The sequence below is a fragment of the Carcharhinus amblyrhynchos genome, chromosome 26 (genome assembly GCF_965287045.1).
Source record: "Carcharhinus amblyrhynchos chromosome 26, sCarAmb.v2.hapA, whole genome shotgun sequence".
Lineage (NCBI taxonomy): Eukaryota > Metazoa > Chordata > Chondrichthyes > Carcharhiniformes > Carcharhinidae > Carcharhinus > Carcharhinus amblyrhynchos.
In genome coordinates, this window is record NC_137349.1 from 26,722,768 (window position 1) to 26,742,416 (window position 19,649).

At 41.4% G+C, this 19,649-nt stretch overlaps 1 protein-coding gene across 4 annotated transcripts in view; it reads right to left on the bottom strand.

The window, feature by feature from the left end:
• Window positions 1-8,758: 8,758 nt before the first annotated feature.
• Window positions 8,759-19,649, bottom strand: part of sppl2 (signal peptide peptidase-like 2) — a 46,657-nt gene continuing 35,766 nt past the window's right edge. The window contains exons 14-17 of one of the 4 annotated variants that reach the window (XM_080213094.1): window positions 18,190-18,350; window positions 16,066-16,125; window positions 14,901-15,102; window positions 8,759-11,784 (exon numbers count right to left, since the gene is read on the bottom strand). In XM_080213094.1, the coding sequence (XP_080069220.1) occupies window positions 14,911-15,102; window positions 16,066-16,125; window positions 18,190-18,350 (413 nt within the window). In that variant the 3' untranslated portion in view covers window positions 8,759-11,784; window positions 14,901-14,910. Of the gene's footprint in view, window positions 15,103-16,065; window positions 16,126-18,131; window positions 18,351-19,649 lie in introns of those variants that run through there. The other 3 variants (XM_080213097.1, XM_080213096.1, XM_080213095.1) reach the window with 3 other exon arrangements.

A 19,649-nucleotide genomic window follows, 5' to 3' on the forward strand; every position in this document is an offset into this window, starting at 1 on the left:
CACAAATTCAACACAAAAGAAAGGGGGAAACCTTTCTGGAAACTATCGATGAATCTAAAATATTAATAGATTTATGTTTAAAAATAGAATACTAAGAACAATGCAAGCTAATGGACTAATGCTTGAAGATAATTAATCCATTTTCATTGAATAGCAAGATAGAATCTTATGAGAAATGATTAATTTAAAATAGATTATTTATCTTTATTGGGGATTATTAAATAAATAGCAGGTGTTGTTTAGCATTGCTAAGACATGTACCTGGAGGGTTGATTGGATGATATCTAATCATGTAAAATGCAATAGAGGAGGCGATAGCCTAGTGATATGATCACTAGACTATTAATCCAGAAAATCAGCTAATATTCTGGGGACCAGGGTTCGAGTCCCACCACGGATGATGATGGAATTTGAATTCAATTTTAAAAAAAATGGAATTAAAAATCTACTGATGACTATGAAACCAGTGTTGTAAAAACCCATCTGGTTCCCAAACGTCCTTTAGGGAAGGAAATCTGCTGTCCTCACCTGGTCTGGCCCACATGTGACTCCAGAGCCACATCAATGTGGTTGACTCTCAACTGCCCTTGGGCAACTAGGGATGGGCCATAAGTGCTGGCCAGCCAGCGATGTCCAAAACCAAGAATGAATGAAATAACCCCTCACCCACAGTTTTCCAATGTATTATAAAAGTTGGGTCCACTGTTGCTCACTGCCTTTGCTCATGGTCTGTGCTAGCGGTCTAAGAGCTTGAAGGTTCACTCGCAGGTGAATGATAAATCAGAAGTTGTAGGAAAGTACGAATCAGAGTGGAAGGTACAGAGACCAGTTTTGCTTTCAGTGTAGAGATGACACAAGCAGAGAGAAGAGCACATGGATGTATCTGGAAAGAACAAGTAAGTTGGGATGGCCATAGGAGTAGTGACATTAGGGCTGGGGATAGTAGTCTTTAGGATGATGAAAGATTAGTTGATAAGTTGTAGTGGAACTTGGAAACAAAGCTTATGGTCCATGTGGCTCCACAACCATCCAAGTAAATACATTGGTGCAACAACAATTTTTTTTTCTCTTTGTTCTAGTGCTCAAATGCTGAATTCACTGCCGTTTGCCTACCACTGCAACAGGTCCACAGCAGGACCCATCTCTCTGGCCCTACACACAACCCTGGAACAGCTAGATAACAAAGACACCTCTGTCAGACTGCTATTTATTGACTACAGCTCAGCCTTCAACATCATTATTCCTACAAAAAGCATCTGCAAACTCCACAGCCTGCTGCTCGGCTCCTCCCTCTGCGACTGGATCCTGAACTTCCTAACCCACAAACCGTAATCAGTAAGGATAGGGCAACAACACCTCCTCCATGATCATCTTCAACACTGGTACCCCACAAGGCTGTGCCCCTTATGATACTCCTTACACACCTATGATTGTGTGACCAAATTCTCCTCCAACTTGATTTTCAAGTTTGCTGATGACACCACCATAGTGGATTGGATCTCAAACAATGATGAGGCATAGTACGGGAAAGAAATAGAGAATCGGGTGAGCTGGCATGATGACAATAATCTCTCCTTCAATGTCAACAAAACAAAGGAGATAGTCATGAATTTCAGGAAGTGTAGTGGAGGATATGCCCTTGTCTACGTCAACAGGGACAAAGTGGAAATGGTTGAGAGCTTCAAGTTTTTAGGTGTCCAGATCACCAACAATCTATCCTGATCTCTCCACTCCAATGCTATAGTTAAGAAAGCCCACCAACTCCTCTACTTTCTCAGAAGGCTAAGGAAATTTGACATGTCCGCTACAATTCTCACCAACTTTTACAGATGCACCACAGAAAGCATCCTTTCTGGAAAAACAGTCAACATAATAATGGACCCCATGCACCCCAGACATTCTCTCTTCCACCTTCTTCCATCAGGAAAAAGATAAAAGTCTGAGGGCACATATAATCCAACTCAAGAACATCTTCTTCCCTGCTGCCATCAGACTTTTGAAAGGATCTACCTTGTATTCAGTTGATTTGTTTTATACCCTAGCTATGACAGTAACACTACTTTCTGCAGTCTCTCATTTCCTTCTCTATGAACGGTATGCTTTGTCTATATAGTGCGCAAGGAACAATACTTTTCACTGGATGCCAATACATGTGACAATAATAAATCAAGTCAAAAGGACAGGAGGCAGCTTGCTCGAATATGGGGAGTGGAAGTGCTTTGAGTAGCAGTTCCATTTCAATGTGTCCTTCCTCCATCTTCCCTCTCATATCTCACTGCATTTTTCTGCCAGCCAGTAGCTGGAAGCCCATGTTGTTAAATTCAGTAAAATGCTGAAAGGCGAGGTGGAGTTTTCTCTCAATAACATTAGAATATAGGAATGAGTTGTCAGTCTGTGTGTGCAAGTCATTGGTGAGGTCCACTATTCACTCAGTGAGTTGCCAAGTCTGATACTTCATGAAGATGGTTACTCTTTCTATGCCTGGAGACACCATTTCAAAGCCCTGAGACACCGTGGCACTCATGCTGGAGATGGACTCATAGAATCCCTTCAGTAGGAGGCCATTCGGACAATCAAGCCTGCACTGACGACAATCCCACCCAGGCCCTATTGCCGTGACCCTGTTAATCCCCCTGACACTAAGGAATAATTAGCATGGCCAATCAACCTAACCTGCACATCTTTGTACTATGGGAAGGTCACCTGGAGGAAACCCATCAGACACAGGGAGAATGTGCAAACTCCACATAGTGATCTGAGGCTGGAATTGAACTCCTGGTACCTGGAGCTGTGAGGCAGCAGTGCTAATTACTTTGCCACCGTACCACCAACTCCTCCAATCTCTCTCCAATCATACACTATACTTCTGGAAAAAGCTGACAGAATCTCTCACACATTTTCTGCTGCTGCTCCAGGAAAGATTAGAAAGCGCACCTGCATGCCTTTGGGATGGCATGGACAAGAAGGGGTGAATGGCCCCCTTCTATACTGTATCATTTCTATGGTTCTAATAATTTTCTTCTATGACACTCTGAGACTCAGCATCTGCATTCAGCTGAGCAGAATCTGAAGAATCCCACGCCATCTGATGGCTCTTTCCACCAGTGTTCCTGCCTCTAGCATTTGCCCATGCTCATTTCTAAACTGCAACTGATGATGTGACAACCCAACTCCCTACCTTGGAGGCTTCACTTAGGAGTTTATATCTTAGCTTCAAGTGTGTACGAGTCTTGTGGCAATGCATCCTAGAGACAGCGTCCTCTAAGGATGTCTTCATCTTCCCACGGGCGCAATTTCCTGCAGGACATGCGAGAGGTTAATTATATGAATTAGAACTGACAAGGTGAAAGGTTTCTAAGTCAATGCTGTGTACATATTTCAGTATCTGCTGATACAAGAGCAACATGAGTGAATGATGTATGGCATGTCACTGTGTTATTTTTAATTCTGTCATAAGTAGCTCTGAGTCCCCCATCTCTCCACCTTCAATGGTCAAGCATACCAAAACCCAGCTTGTCTCCATTGCCCCTTCCCTCTCCGTCAAGATGGAGATAACTCCAGTTGTCAGGTTCTTCCTGGTATTCTATGCTGTTCCCTGCAAGGAAGGAGCTATGAGAGGGAGCTGTGGACTACTTGGAGAGGATGGAAGGATTTGTGAAGGATCCCAGGGATTGGCACAATTTCACTATAAGGTGTTAGTGGCAGCTGAAGATGCGAGGAGGTACCTCAGGAATGGGTGCAACTGCAAGTTGGACTGGTATGAGGAGTGGTATACAGATGGCTGGAAAAATAAATGCAGGGGATTCACACTTGAATGTACCATGTCACTCAGCTTTCTTGGCCTTATCGGGTTCAGCACCCAAGAATGAGACACCTCACTCTTCTACTGACCTTCTCAGCCATTTCCAGCCAGGCCTACTTGTTCTCTGAGGCAGCCTTCTTTTACCCACCCATGGCGAGCAGAATTTCCTTGCAGACCTGTAATAACTTCACAGAGGCAGAAGTCCCTTCACCAGAATCCCTTTATTTACAATTCCAACAGTAGTACACAGAATGCTATCAGTCAGCAGTCTACATTTGAGAGTGGCAGAGGAACTGACACTCCGGTTATATACAAAGTATATTGGCCCATCAATTGGCCCCTTACTCAGGGATATCTTTTGTGTTGAACCAAGTAAACAAAATCAAACTGACTTAAGGCCCCTTACTCAGGGAATTCATATTTCAATAGGCCAACTTCAACAGCCCAATTAAAATCATTGCAAGACCATTATAGATCCTAGCTTGACGTCAGGGACACATCAAGGCTTTGTTGTTCTATACTGAATCTCTCTTTTTAATGGATATATCTTGCATTAAATTGATCTTTCTCTACACCCTAGCTACGACTGTAACACTACATTCTGCACACACTCATTTCCTTCTCTATGAATGGTATGCTTTGTATAGCACGCAAGAAACAATACTTTTCACTATATGTTAATATGTGACAGTAATAAATCAAATCAGTTCTGAAGTTCTCTGCTCTGCAGTGTTTCCAATCTGACCCCCGCAGGACCCCTCCTCTTTACATAGTCGAGCTGAAACAGGTCCTCATCATGCTCCCCTATTCCAAGTAGTCAGGCATCCCAGCAATCAGATGCAAAAGGGTTAAAAAAACTCAGAAACATGCTGCTGAAGCATACAGGCTCCCAAAGCATTGCTGACCTCCTCTGCTGCAAATGGGCCTGAAAGTTAAGATTGAGTTCAGTCTTACAGTGAATGATCAATCTGGAACTGACTTCCCAGCAAGCCAGAGGAAGCCATTTCGAAAGTTGTTGGAATTTGGAATGTGCTGCCTGAGAGAATAGTGGAGGCATATTCCATAGGTTTCTATAGAGAGCTGGATAGATCTTTGAAAGTGCTGAATTTACAGGACTGTGGAGATAGGACTGGAGAATGGGACTAGCTGGGTAGCTCTTTCATAAACCAGTGCAGACATGATGGGCCAAATAGTCGTCTTCTGTTGCTGTAAAATTCTATGATTCTATATATTGATTCATTCAAATGCAAATTCCCAAGATTGCTATCATTTAATGGCATTTTCAGATACAGTACATGGGTGCTTTAAGACATAGCAACCTCTTCCCTTTGGCAGTTTGTAATATTCAATGAGAAAATTTGTACTATAGTTGGACAGTCACTCAACATTTAATTTCAATTCATTGAGGTCTGTTTGTTAGTTCCCATGTTTGCATCACCCCGTTATAATGAAACTTATTTCCCACAAAGCTTTTCCCCCTCAACTCCTGGGAACACCAACTCTTACCGAGTCATAGATTCCACAGGAACTAGTGATTCTTTCCAAGAGCCTGCATGAAACCTGGGAGCTGTTTGACTGAAGGCAGCATCGTAGCTGAGTCCAACTCTAACTGCCTCAAAGTTGACACGCTCCCTCCAGCAGCAGTCGCCTCATAATAAAGGCCAAAGTCCTCACTGATTGTCAAGTCTATTGGACAGAAACCAAGTCTGTCCCATCAGCTGCCCCTTCAGCAATAACTAGTGAACTCAACACAAGCCAAAGAACAGAGGTGACTTTCCTGCTCTGTATGGATCAGTGTGGCATCAGCAAACATTGGAAAACTTAGAAAAAAGCAAGCAAATGCACAAGAGATCAGACAAGTAACTGGTTACAAGTTAGGGGAGGCTTGATATAAAGAGTTTTCTTATTTATTTGGCACAAGTAGGCTTAAATTACACTTAAGTTACTGTGAAAATCCCCTAGTCGCCACAGTCTAGTGCTTGTTTGGGTACAGAATTTAGCATGGCCAATGCGCCTAACCAGCACCTCTTTTGGACCATGGGGGGAAACTGGAGCATCCGAAAGAAACCCACACAGACATAGGGAGAATGTGCAAACTCCACAGAGACAGTGATTCATGCCGGGAGTTGAACCCGGGTCCTTGGCACTGTGAGGCAGCAGTGCTAACCACTGTGTCTGACAGATCTGTGAATTAAATAGAGAGTGTGAGTGAATTCTCTCCCCCACCATGTAATCAAGAAGCGTACAATTTAAGAAAGAAATCTCAGGTTCCTTGTCGATAGTAACAATAGTTGACTGTGTGCCTTTGATTAATGACCAGCACAATAGCAATGCTTCTAGTCATCAGGGCACTTCATGCCATAGGTGTGGTGTAATTTGTTAATACAAATATTTTTTTCCCTTCTGTGGTACATTGGAAATATTTTTGACGCAAACAGGAAATTTCACCACACTTGATTGGATTAGTGATTAACTGCTGTGCATTCACTTGTTAAAGCTGTGTTTGGAGGATTGAGTGGAGAATTGCTGTTCACTGCCATAAAAGATTATAAATGTTTAATTGTCTTCGTGAAATTCACCCCACCTCCGCCACTTCTTACTAATAATTGTAATGGATGATGTCGGAAAGCACCACATTGGGAAATAAAGGAGTGAGCAATAATTGCAGCAAAATTGTACCAAAACCAGAAAGCAGCCAGCACAATTAAGGACCCCACGCACCCCGGACATACTCCCTCCCACTTTCTTCTATCGGGAAAAACATACAAAAGTCTGAAGTCACATACCAACTCAAGAACAGCTTCTTCCATGCTGCTGTCAGGCTCCTGAATGGACCTACCTTGCACTAAGTTGATCTTTCTCCACATTCTAGCTATGACTGTAACATTACATTTTTCATTCTCTTATTTCCTTCTCTATGAATAGCATGCTTTGTACAGCATATAAGAAATAATACTTTTCACTGTATACCAATACATGTGACAATAATAAATCAAATCAAAGAAAGCAGGAAACTGCTGTAAGATACTACAGAAGCACACAGCAACATCAACAGAAAGAACCCAATGCAACTAACTCAATCACGGCTTAGCTTTTTGGTTTAAAAATTGTAACATCACTTCAAGAAATTCGCTGGGACAGCACCATAAGTAAAAAACCATAAAGCAAAGCCTGGTGGATTTTATTCTTCCATGCGATGTGGGCGTCACTGGCAAGATCATTTGTTGCCCTTGTGAAGGTGGTGGTGGACTGCTTTCTTGAATTGCTGCAGTCCATCTGAAGTAAGTACACCTGCAGTGCTGTAGGAAGGGAGTTCCACAATTTTAACTCAACTACAGTGAAGAAATGGTGATATAGTTAATTCCAAGTCAGGGTAGAATTTGGCTGAGATCGGTGATGCTTGAAAGCGTTAGTGTTTCCATACGTCTGCTGCACTTGCCCCTCACTTTCTGGTCAATGCTAATCCCAGGATGTTGATTGTGGGGAATTCAGTGTTGGTAATGCCATTGAACATCAAGGGGAGATGGTCAGATAGTCATTACTTGTATGGCACCAATGTTACTCGCCTTTTATCAGCCCAGGTCCAAATATTGTCCCAGACTTGTTGCATGCAGTTATGGACTGTTTCAGTAACTGAGGAGTTGCAAATGAACATTGCAGCAACAAACTGAACATTCAGCAGCAAACATCCCCTCTTCTGTTTGAAGGAAGGTCATTAATAAAACAGCTGAAAATGGTTGGACCCAGGAAGTGCTGCAGTGATGTCTTGGGACTGATTACTGACCTGCAACAGCCTCAACCATCTTCCTTTGTGCTAGGGATGACATGAACCAGTAAAGAGTTTTTCCAGATTCTCATTGACTTCAGTTTTTCTAGGGCTTCTTAATGCCATACTCGGTCAAATATGGCTTTGATATCAAGGCGGTCAGTCTCACCCTTTTGTCTATGTTTGGACCAAGGCTGTAATGAGGCCAGGTGCTGAACCCAAACTGAGATTATTGCTTTGTAACTGATAGCAATGTGGACAACACCATCCATCATAGCAAAAAGCAGGCCAGTGGGACGTAATTGGCCAGAATGGATTTAAAATAAGTAAGTTTATTTATTTGTCACAAGTAAGGCTTACATTAACACTGCAATGAAGTTACTGTGAAATTCTCTAGTTGCCACACTCCAGCACCTGTTCGGGTCAATGCACCTAACCAATCTTTCAGACTTTAGGAGGAAACCAGAGCAGATGGAAGAAACCCACGCAGACACGGGGAGAACATGCAAATTCCACACAGACAGTGACCCAAGCCGTGAATCAAACCCGGATCCCTGGCGCTGAGGTAGCAGTGCTAACCCACTGCGCCATCGTGCCTGCTTTTTGTGAAAGGATATATCTGGGTAATTTTCCATGTTGTCAGGTGGATGCCAGTGTTATATCTGAACTGGAACAGCTTGGCTAGGGGTGCGACTAGTTTCAGATCACAAGTCTTCAGTTCTATTCGGAACCCATGTGAAGGGCCAGGCTAATACTGTAGGACACAAAAAAGACTGAAGAGGACATAAAGAAGTTCATTATTTGCTAATTCAAAATTGAGTTTTAAAAGCTTGTAAATTGTGGGTGGAAGAAGCCAAGATTTGGGGAAGGGAAAAGTAGAGAGTGTTCTAATCACAATCTAATAACTCCTACTAGAAACAGTCTCTTGGGAGATAAAGAGGAATAGTTCCACAAATGAAAACTACCTTCTCCAAATGGTCACATTCGATGTATCATCACTGGTTTGATAATCAACTTTAGCAGGCAGCCTGATCTTGTCCTCATCAATCAACAAATATACTCCAGTGCACGTTACTGGATATTCATGAGCCCTAGCTAATTTCTTCCCCCTTTCTTGTCCCAGCCTTAGTTGAACAATAGAAGAAACAAATCAGCACAACATCTTGAAACTGAAAACAGTGACTCACATCTAAGTGCTTTTAAATTAGGAAAACTTTATTTAGAAATCATAATCCATCACCCATCCAATATAATTCTTTGGACAAGGAAATAGTACATATTAAACAATTTTATTGAAATCAGTACCACATAATTACTAAGTCCAGAAGCTTTATTGTTGCAATTAAATAAAATCCAATGCCCAATCTTTTTACTGTCATCAGTCATTAACTAGGCACCAATTGCTAACCCTGCAAACAGTTCCTAGACTTATCGTCAACCAGGGTTTATTTTCTACATGTCCTTTTGTTGCCCAAATTGGTTGTTTGAATGTTTCCACCAAGGTTATTACACAACGACCAAACAAAGCATGTTCATTTATTCTTAAAATTCTCTTTTTGAGAAGTTTCCCATTTATAGGATGTGTGTCAAAAGAGGATAATGCAAAATCCGGCACCTATTTTTTCCAAAATGGCTCAAGTCAAACACTCACCTCTTAGTAAGTCTGTTAGCAGTGGAAAATTCTTACTTTGCCTGACACTACCAGTATTTGTAGGAACTACTGCCATTATACAGATGGAAAAAGTGATTACTCTCACTGGACTGACACAAGCCACACCAGTGAAGATTTTATTTCATGACATTTTACCTACTTGGACAGTTTCACTTGGACTATCCCCTGTCCTCTTCCATGCAGAATGCATTACAAGTTTTGGATCAAATGCTTTGAACTATTGGGAGACGTAAAAACCCACGTTAGACTTTCCAGGAAATTGGAAGCTTTGTTCCATTAAGTTCTGAGTCATCATGAATGGTCCTGGTTAAATGAAAATCACACATCACTTCATATTGTCTGAAATTATCACACGATGAACACAGAGGACATTAGCAGGTACAAGTATCCAGTTAGGACACAGCAACTTCACAAAATTAAACCATACACAGCTACCACCTACCTCTAAATAATCAGGGAATTTCAAACTAGTGAAATATAATCTAATCACTGACATGCAGATGGATACTGGAAAGCCGGCTCAGTTTGCTGAATAGTTTACAATTAAAATATTCCACTTACAGGGGTAATGTCAGTCAGTCAAATATGTCATTAAGTGTTCATTCAAGAGAAATTCCTTAAGCCACATTTATAGGCATTTCTTCATAACTGGCACTCATTGGAAAATAACCTGAGGCCTATTTTTCCCTGTAACTAACAGCCCAGAATGAAATCACAGGAGCACATGATTCCTTGGCAAGAGCATGACTGCTACAGAGGATGCAGAGAAAGTACAAATCCTCACACGGCTGGGGACAGGAGCTGGTGAATGGCAGCCAAATTTCTGATGCCAGATAAAAGTTCCATTGTTATCAACGAGGAAAGATGACTTGGTATTTTTTCTTTTACAGCTTTCAACTCACCAATGACAAGCAGTTAACCCTTTACCCCATTACTAAAATTAAGGGAGTTCGGGAAGGGTGGTTCACCATCAGGCAGGTTAGGATCAATTGACAGGCAGTTCAGAAATCTCCTGGGTGTGTGGCACACAAACCAGTATTCAATGTTGAATATAAGTGAGGATGCTGACACTTTGGAAGTGCAGTCAGAAGCAAATCCCCCAGCACTCTGGGAGACTTGGCTTCACAGGTGAGTACAGGGAGGGAAGTGTAGCATTGTAGGTGTAATAGAGTTCGAAAACCAGGGGAGAAAAAGGTGTTTTTGCAGCTGCAGACATGAATCCCCAATGATATGTTGCTTTCCCGTTGCCAAGGTATTGGTGAACGGGTGCAGGAAGTTGTGCTTGTGAAGTTATGATCCACATTAAAACTAACATAGGTAGAAAATAGATTGAGGTCCTACAAGCTCTGCTTTAGAAGTTAGGAAAAGATTAAAGGACACAAAAGGGATATTTCACTACCTGAAAGAGCTTTGGAATCAGATTCCATTGGATATTTCACAAGTCAATTGGATATATCATTGAAATGAAATAAGTTAAAGTTTATGGAGAAAAGGAAATGGAAAATTGAAGAGAAAAGCTGGTGTGGGGGTGAGATTAAGTTGTGTGGTTATATCACTGAGCTGACAGAAACACAGTGGAGCAACAAGGTGGCGCAATGGTTAGCACTGCTGCCTCACAGCACCAGGGACTTGGGGTCGATTCCCGCTTGGGTTCCTGTCTGTGAGGCATTTGCACATTCTCCCAGTGTCTGTATGGGTTTCCTCCCACACTCCAAAGATGTACAGGTTAGGTGGGTTGGCCATGCTAAACTACCACTTAGTGTTAAGAGGACGAGCTAGGGTTATGAGGATATGGCCTGCATGGGACTGTGGTTGGTACAGACTTGATGGGCCGGATGTCTTCCTTCTGCACTGTAGGATTCTATGACACAGTGGGTTGAATGGCCTCTTTCAGTAGTGTTAGATTCTTTCATTATTCTAAACAGATAAGATGTTCTGCCCATCCACAACATTACCCAATGAGGCTTGAAAATGATCGTTATTACAAATAAATGAATTCTAAAATTACCTCAACTTTTGTTTTTAAATAAAACTTATTTTGCTTGTAAGCTAAGTACTGGGGTTTATTTCTAGAGGGATAGAATTGAAAAGTGAAGTTATGATAAGCTTGTATGAAGCCTTGGTCAGACCAAACCCTGGAGTACTGCATTTAAAGGGAGACGGTGATGCAATTGTTACTACTGGACTAGGAACTCAGAGGCCCAGACTCGTGATCTGTGGCCACAAGTTCAAATCCCTCCTTGGGATTAAAAATCTGGAATTGAAAGCTTGTCTCAATATTTGTTACCATGAAGCTATCATGAATTATCATCTGGTTCACTAATGCCTTTAGTGAAGGAAATTTGCCATCCTTACCTGGTCTGGCCTACGTGTGATTCCAGACCCACACCAATGTGGTTGACTCTTAACTTGCCTCTGAACAGGCCTAGCAAGCATTCAGTTGTAGCAATTAGGTATGGGCAACAAATGCTGATCTTGCCAGCAAAGCCCACATCCCATGAATGTACAGCAGCTCCCATCTGCCTACTTGAGTGATGGCAAAGACTGAAAAGAAAATGAGAGAGAGTCTAATGTGAGAAAAGGCCCACTAAGCCCACTCCACTCAGAGTCCAAATCTCCTCAACTTTGAATATGTTTTCAGCTAATGAATAATATTTCAGGAGCACGATTTCTATTTTGAAAATTAGTTTTTAAGTCTTCTTGAAAAAAAGTCTCTACTAGTGACCCAACAATGGTCATGCAGTCTGCAAAGAGCAGGTGACATTTTAAAAAAATAATTTTATGGAGCGCGGGTATCACAGTATTTTTATCGCCCTGTTCTAGAGAAGGTGGCGGTGAGTTGCCTTCCTGAACCAGTGCAGTCACTGTGGTGCAGGTACACTCACTGTGCTGTTCGAGAGAGACTTCCAAGATTTTGACCCAGTGATAGTGAAGGAACGGTGACATTGTTTCAAGTAAGGATGATGCATAGCTCAAAGCGGAGTGTGCAGGTGGTGGTGTTCCAATGTGTCTGCTGTCCTTGTCCTTCTGAGTGGTAAAGGTTGTGGGTTTGCAATACTCTACTTGTAGATTGTAGACCCTGTTGTCACTGTGAGTTGCTGGTGGTGGTGATGGACACTGGAGGTGTTGAGTATTGGAGATGGGAGATGGGGTGCTGATCAACAGGTGCTTAACAGATTGACACAGGGGAAGATCAGCCAGAGTTCTCATTCAATCTCTATCCAAGTCATTCCAGCTGGAAAGCATGCATTCAGAAATGCAGTGGGAGGGTGCACAGAATCAAGCTTGGCTCTGATAGCCCCACAGTCAAACAATCTGCCAACAGTCGGTATGGCACACAATTGAACAACAGCCACTTGACTACACTGCTATTTCCTGTGGCATCTTTAAGCCATGAGCATTTTCAGGAGAAATTATGAGACAGTTGGGAGGGGTTCAAGTAGAAAATGTCTCACTGTAATTCTTTCACTAAAACAAAGCAATAAGTGAATCTCTGTGTATTGAAATGAAAGTTCAACTGACTGAACTATTCAGTCTGCAGTACAAATTCTTGTTCTCACTGAAGGTCAGACAGTTTATAAAGACCAAATAAGATTGGAGATTGATGGAGATTAGTCCAGGGGTTGAATAAAGGTTTTGTACAGAATTGAAGGAGCGTTTACTGCTTTGAAAACTACATTAGCAGTAAAAATACTTCCATATAGATAAAGAGAATCCTAATGATCCTAAACATGAAGGGATTCCATGTGATTTTTAAGTTGGTACAAGGTTTGAATTAGTGATCATTGTTAGTTAGCCAGTTGTCCCGTTCAGCACTTGCTCAATTCTTGAAGTAAGGGAGGAGTTGACGATGAACAAGATTCAAGATCCTGGCCTCTTCACTATCAAATTAATTCTTCTTAAACAATCTTTTCAAGAACTGAGCCAAAACTCCTACAGGATCACATTTTTATAATGTGTGGGAGGCAGTCATTCAAGAGCAGAGAGACAATCTCTGACATATAAGGTTTGTAAATGAAGAAGCAGTGTCTGCTTCTTATAGACATATCTGTTTCTTAACCAACACGTGAAATAGCACAATGCTGCAAGATGTATGTTGAATTAATATCCCCAATCAGGGCTAAATTAACTCATTTCAGCTGTTGCTACAATTAGCCAGTGATCTAATTAGCCTTTAGGTTAGGGAGGAAACGCAGCACAGGTTCCTGCTTTTGAACAGTATCCAGCAGATGCATAGATGACAGATGCAGACACAATCCAGTTCAGCACCAATGGCCCCATGGCCAAATAGCTCGCTTACTTGAGAAATGGGGAGCTGGCTAGTTTAGAGACTAATGTTGGAAGAATGCCAACAGCATGGGTTCAATTCCCACTCTGGCTGAGGTAGACTTGAGACTTGTCTCCTCGCCTTGTCCCTGACATTGGAAGGCAATGGCAAATCACCACTAATAAAAATGGCCATGAAAATAACTCAGGATGAAGCACCAACAACAGCCAAAAGCCTGCCACTGGGCAGAGCATTCATGTATGAACAAACTTGAGAAATGGTCACATGGATAAGAGACTTGAGGGTGACTGATAAGCACTAGATGATACCCAGCAAGAGTTACCACATCTTGAGAAAGAGAGTAAATTAGCAAGACAAAATAAATGTGTGCAAGGAGGCAAATGGTAGCTTTGCCCATTAAGTTCTACACTTGTCTTGTGTTATACTTCAATGTTCTAGTTATGAAATCTGGGCCAAGCTAGATGGGCCAGAAGGTTCGATCAGTCCTGCAAATTCCCACTGTGCCGCTGCCATAAACATGACCTTTAGATGCATAACTTCTGTCATTTGAAACTCAAGCGCTGTCAGACACTTTGTTTAGGTGATATCTAAAAGATCACATCACTGATTATTGAATTCTGAACTCTTCATCAACCCAATAAGTTGTGCGGTGATGGCCACAGGCATCTCTTCACTGAGATGTCAGCTAGAAATGTACAACATGAGACATTGTTATTTGGGGATTCTGCTTTAACAACTTGCAGATATCCTCACTAAGTGTACTCTTGCAAAGGAGAATTTTTTTCTGCCTTATAAAACCTAGTTCAGCAATCCGTCATTTAGAAGGAATCAAATTGGACGGCATCTCTAGAAATATTTGCACAATGACTGGCAAACCTGCTTGTTACTAGTTGAAGTGATAATACTCAAAGGATCTTTGAATGTGGCATTACAGGTTTTTTTTCTAACAAATCGTTCTTAACTACAAACATAGCTCTTCTAAGATTGAGGATTATTGCATGCCTCGCACAAACAGTTTGAGAGCAAGGAAAGTTTATGTAGCTGGTCCTGATAATGAGAAAGTGCAAAGTAGTTTGCTAGATATGGGAAGGGGGGTTATCACTGAACAGCTGGCTGTCACTGTTTGGGTGTTAGGATAGTTTGTGTTGGGATGGTTGCAAACATCAGTCTGATGACTTGAAAGTGAGGACAGCTTGGATAAGATACGAGAGGTTCACTGCAAACCAGGTCTCGACGCTTTGGAAGTTGTTCAGTTAGTAAAAACATACTCAGTTGGCATCCCACAATGTGGTTCAGTTTACACGTGCAATAGAGATCTGTTCGGTTTTATATAAACCCACTATCAGCATATTTAAAAATTGTGTACAAGTACATTGTCAGCATTATGACTGGCTGGTTCTGTCTTTTGGCAGAAAGTTCTCACTAGATTCAACTTCATCAGTGGATTCTGTGAATCCTGCTGGTGGATCAGTCAGGGCTTCCTCCTCATGGCAGGGAGTAGTTGGAGTTGACTTGTTAGAAGGCTGTGAACAGTTGTTGGGAACCACTGACATTGGTTGTGGGGAGAGCTCTTCCTGCAACATTCAAATAAAAAAAAGTATTGGGTCAGTATGGTACAATTTGAAATTAACCACCCATGATCAGATGCAGGTCACTCTTCACATAATAAATACTGCACCCACACCAATCCAAAATAATAGTTTAACACCTCTGATGGCTCCATGTGTAAAGGGATCTGGGGGGGTGGTGGTGGTGATTTGCGAATTAGGATATTGAATTTGATGATCAGCCATGATCAAAATGAATGATGCAGCAGGCTTGAAAAGCCAAATAGCCTACTCCGGCTTCTATTTCTAAATGTTTCTCTGCTTCTAAATGTATTCTGTCTTATCGTTTTAAGCTGTACAAACTAGTTGATCTTGGATCAAAACTTTGATGAATGCCACACTGGCCGGTGTGGGGGTACTGTAATCAGTTTCAGTACATTACAACAGTGACTACAGAAAGAAATGTACTTAATTGGTGCCATCATTAAGACTGATAGTACAGAAATGGAAACAATCACTCAACTGCACCCCTGCCTCAGCTACTCTGCTGCTTAAACCATCATTCATAATTTTTATAACTCATAACCGGACTACTCCAGCTATCATTAATTGTAAAGCCCCATCTGGTTCACTAATGTCCTTTAGGGAAGGAAATCTGACATCCTTATCTGGCCTGACCTACACGTGATGCCAGACCCACAGCAATGCTGTTGACTTTTAACTGCCCTCTGATATGGCCTAGAAAACCACTCAGTTCAAGGGCAATTGAGAATAGGCAGCAAAAGGTGGCCTTACCAACGATGCCCACATCCCATGAGAGTTAAAGAAAAAATGGAACCATTTTATGTTAGGCAGCACCAGGTTATGAAACACTAACAGAAGGGATATTGCATTCCGCTCGAAGTGTGTTCCACTAATACATTAATTTTAAATAATTGTTGGAGAAATGTTTAAAATTCTCTTGATTTGAATGACTTCCGGAAGACTTACCAGTTTGGATGTAGTTGGTGGTGGTGAAGCAACACACAAGCTGACATCATGTGAACTGGTCTGAAATTTGGTTTAAAAAGAAAGATTATTTTTATAACTTGAGACGCACTTAAAAAAAACCTCCTTTTACATCATTCAGGCATCACAACACACCCCTCAGCAGAGAAGGAGACTGACTGGGGCAGACACCACAGTCTTCTTCCTAGGCTATCCTGATTTCTGAAACTGTACCACCAAGTGGTTCCTGCACAAAACCTGATGTAACTCATAAGATCCACCTCCCTCCCAATTTATAATCCTCTCAATTTTCGAGCAATCAGAAGTGTCTAAGAGTCTGTTACTGATCCACTAAAAATGATTTTGCAGCATAAACACCAGGGAACGCAGAATTAAAATTGCAGGAGACTAGGACCAAGAGATATACAAACTAAATTCAGATTCAATCATCAGGCAAGTGCACAGTGTATTACTACAGCTGGCCTCAGTGACCCTAGTGAAAGAGGGAACATTCAGCCAATCCCACACGGTCTAGTCTCACACACAATACATGATCATTTGGGTGAGCTTTTACAGTTCAGCTGTCTCAAAGAGGCTGTAAGCAAGTTGGATCCATATTCTGTGAATGGAGGGGGCACGAGATGAGTCTACTTGGGGGACAAAAGTATGAAAATGGGGCATACTAAAAACTTTTGAAGACAAACCATAAATCACTTGAAAGTGAGATGTGAAACTTTGGGCACACCCACTGGGTTTTTCTGATCAACACCTGCAGAATCCAATAACCAAATTTAAGAATCTCCAAGCCAAACTATTTAGAAATCCAAAGCCACCAATGCAGTACCTTTTTGGTCAATAGGGAATATATACTCACATCTATTGGGACACATCCATACAAATAAGCCCAGGGAACTTAAACGCAGGTTGGGAGGGCTAAGGTTTAAAGGAAGTCCAAATGTGCACAGAATATAGATATGGTTTGACCAGCTGAAATGATGCAGCTTATCAAAGCCACTTCCCATTGCTTGATCAACTAGGAACACCATTTGCAGTTTGGCACACAGGATTAGTTGGAGTTAAGTGGGAAGTATCCTCATCCCTAGAAAAGTTTTGGTAGTGCTTGAGCAAGTGTCCTGAAGCATTGCAGACCCTCCTAGTTCTGCCACCAAAATGCCATGTCTGACGAGGAGACTTGAAAGGTATGACATCTCACACCGAACCTAACCCCAAGAAGATCCAGCCGATTTTCCCACCAAGGAGGACGTCACTACTTGATCATTTGACAACAGACAACACAAATTAGAGATACTGAACAACAGCTAGACTGTTCTCAGGCAGGTGATAGCACTAGAAAAAGCCACCAAGTCCTGGTAAATACAGGATATAGACAGTCCCAAAAATTAACAAACAATTGCAACAAAATTTCAAACAAAACTACATCAGTAAGAGTTTTCACAATTGCATTTTAGAAAAATTAAAGATACAAATTAAATCAAACCATTTATAAACAAGTTGCATGTTAAACTACAACAAAAAAGTCTGCTTGTCCAATATTATTTAATATTGACAATGGAAAGTTTGCTGGTATTATGAATCGTATTCTTTTAAAGGTTAGAGTTTAGAACAAGCAGGGAGATTTTACAAGTTAGTGCTTTGCTTGATCTGGGTGTGCTTATAGGGGTACTATAGAGGGGTTCTTTACTCTATATCTGATCCGCACTATACCCATTTGTCAGTGCTTAATGCTGGTAATGGGAGCCAAAAGTAAAAGATGTGCCTGTTCCCCATCATTCAGGTCCTTTGGTGCGATAAAACATAAAATGAGCACCAAAGTAGCAAAATTTCAGAACCGACTTTCTGATAAAAGGTCTTGGGCTTTCTTCGTAAGTGTTGTTCTAACATTGAATCAGATACTGTTTAACAATGTGATGTTTGGTCAGAAAAGGCTTTTCTTAGGTTGATATGAAGGCTTCAGGAGAACCCAAAATAACATGGTTAAACCCTTTATCAAACTTCATACCAGTCCCAAGATAGACCAGTATGATGGAAGAACTGCAAATCTACTCAACTTTGTTATACTTTTGAAAAAAACATTCTTCTATGCACTCATATCAAACTGGTATTCACCGCAAATCCACTTCCGTTCCAGAACATTGTCACCTCTTTGCGCCAGCAAGCCACACTAATGCTAGTGATCAGAGTGCATGGGACCAGGTAAAGGAGCGCTGGCTGACCCGTCTGCATCAGTGCCAGAGCAACAAAGGTAATGAGAAGACCGATTCCATAGGCTGTGGAAGACAGGACAGATTTCAATGTACAACAAGCACTTATGTAAACAAGAAAAGTGTGTAGAAACAACATAAATCACACATCACTGTACAGTATTCAATCTTTTTCAACTGAATACATTTAATGTTAAATTTGACCCATTTAGAATCTCTCTCATATCCCTCCTAGACATTGCATAGGCTATTTCTGTTAACATTAACTTCACCAAATTCAGGCCTCAGCTCTTAATTTTCCTTTTTGAAACTCCCAACTTATTATTTTCCTTATTAATTTTATAGGCATACCTGATTCACTACTTAGGTCTTTTCAAAGCCTGCATTCTCTCAAACATTGTGAAAGCTATTATTTACAGCCATTAAATCCATTATGTGCCTCCTATAGAAGTAATTAATAGGTACACAGTCTCGAATATCTTTTATCTCTACCACACCCCAGGGTTGATCAGATATAAAAGATCTTCTCAAGCCTTGGATAGTTTCAGCAGAGTCGGCACCTGAAACACTAACCTATCTTTCATCTTTCACGTGCTAATGGCTTTGCTGTTAATTACAGCATTTTCTGCCTTCCTGGTTTCTTCTGCCTCTACCAGGGGAGATATGATAAAAGTATGGTCATTGAGGTGAAACTAATTTTGCTATTTTCCGTACATATTTCATTGTGTACAAAATTCAAGGAAAATGCCACAATTTTCTACCCAAGTATCTATCATTTTAATCAAAGTTCAAATATTTCTGTACACAATATAGTGTGTCTTAATTCTGTTTAAAAGTCCTTGTTATTTAGCTGATTGTGTAGATATTTCATCTCAACTGTGCAGCTCCAGTAGTTACATACTGCTGAGAAAAGCACCAGCAACACAAAATTACAGGAGACTTAATTCACTCCTTCAATTCTACCTTTGCAAATCAGAAATGCTCTTCTTATATTCTTTCACAGGTAATGGGTGTCGCAGGCTAGGCCAGCATTTATTGCACATTTCTTAATTACCTTCGAGAAGGTGGTGGTGAACTTCTTGAACCTCAACAGTCTATGTAATGGTGTTGGTACACCCAAAGTGCTGTTAGGTAGGGCATTCCAGGATTTTTACCCAGCTATGGTGAAGGAATGGTGATATATTTCAGGATGATGTGTGGCTTGGAGGGGAACTTGCAGGTGATGCTGCCCTTGCCCTTCTACTAGGACAGGCTGCCGATTTGGAAGATGCTACTGGAGAAGCCTTGGTGAGTTGCTGCAGTGCATCTTATACATTGTACACACTGTTGCCACTATGTGTCAGTGGTGGAGGAGTGAATGTTGAA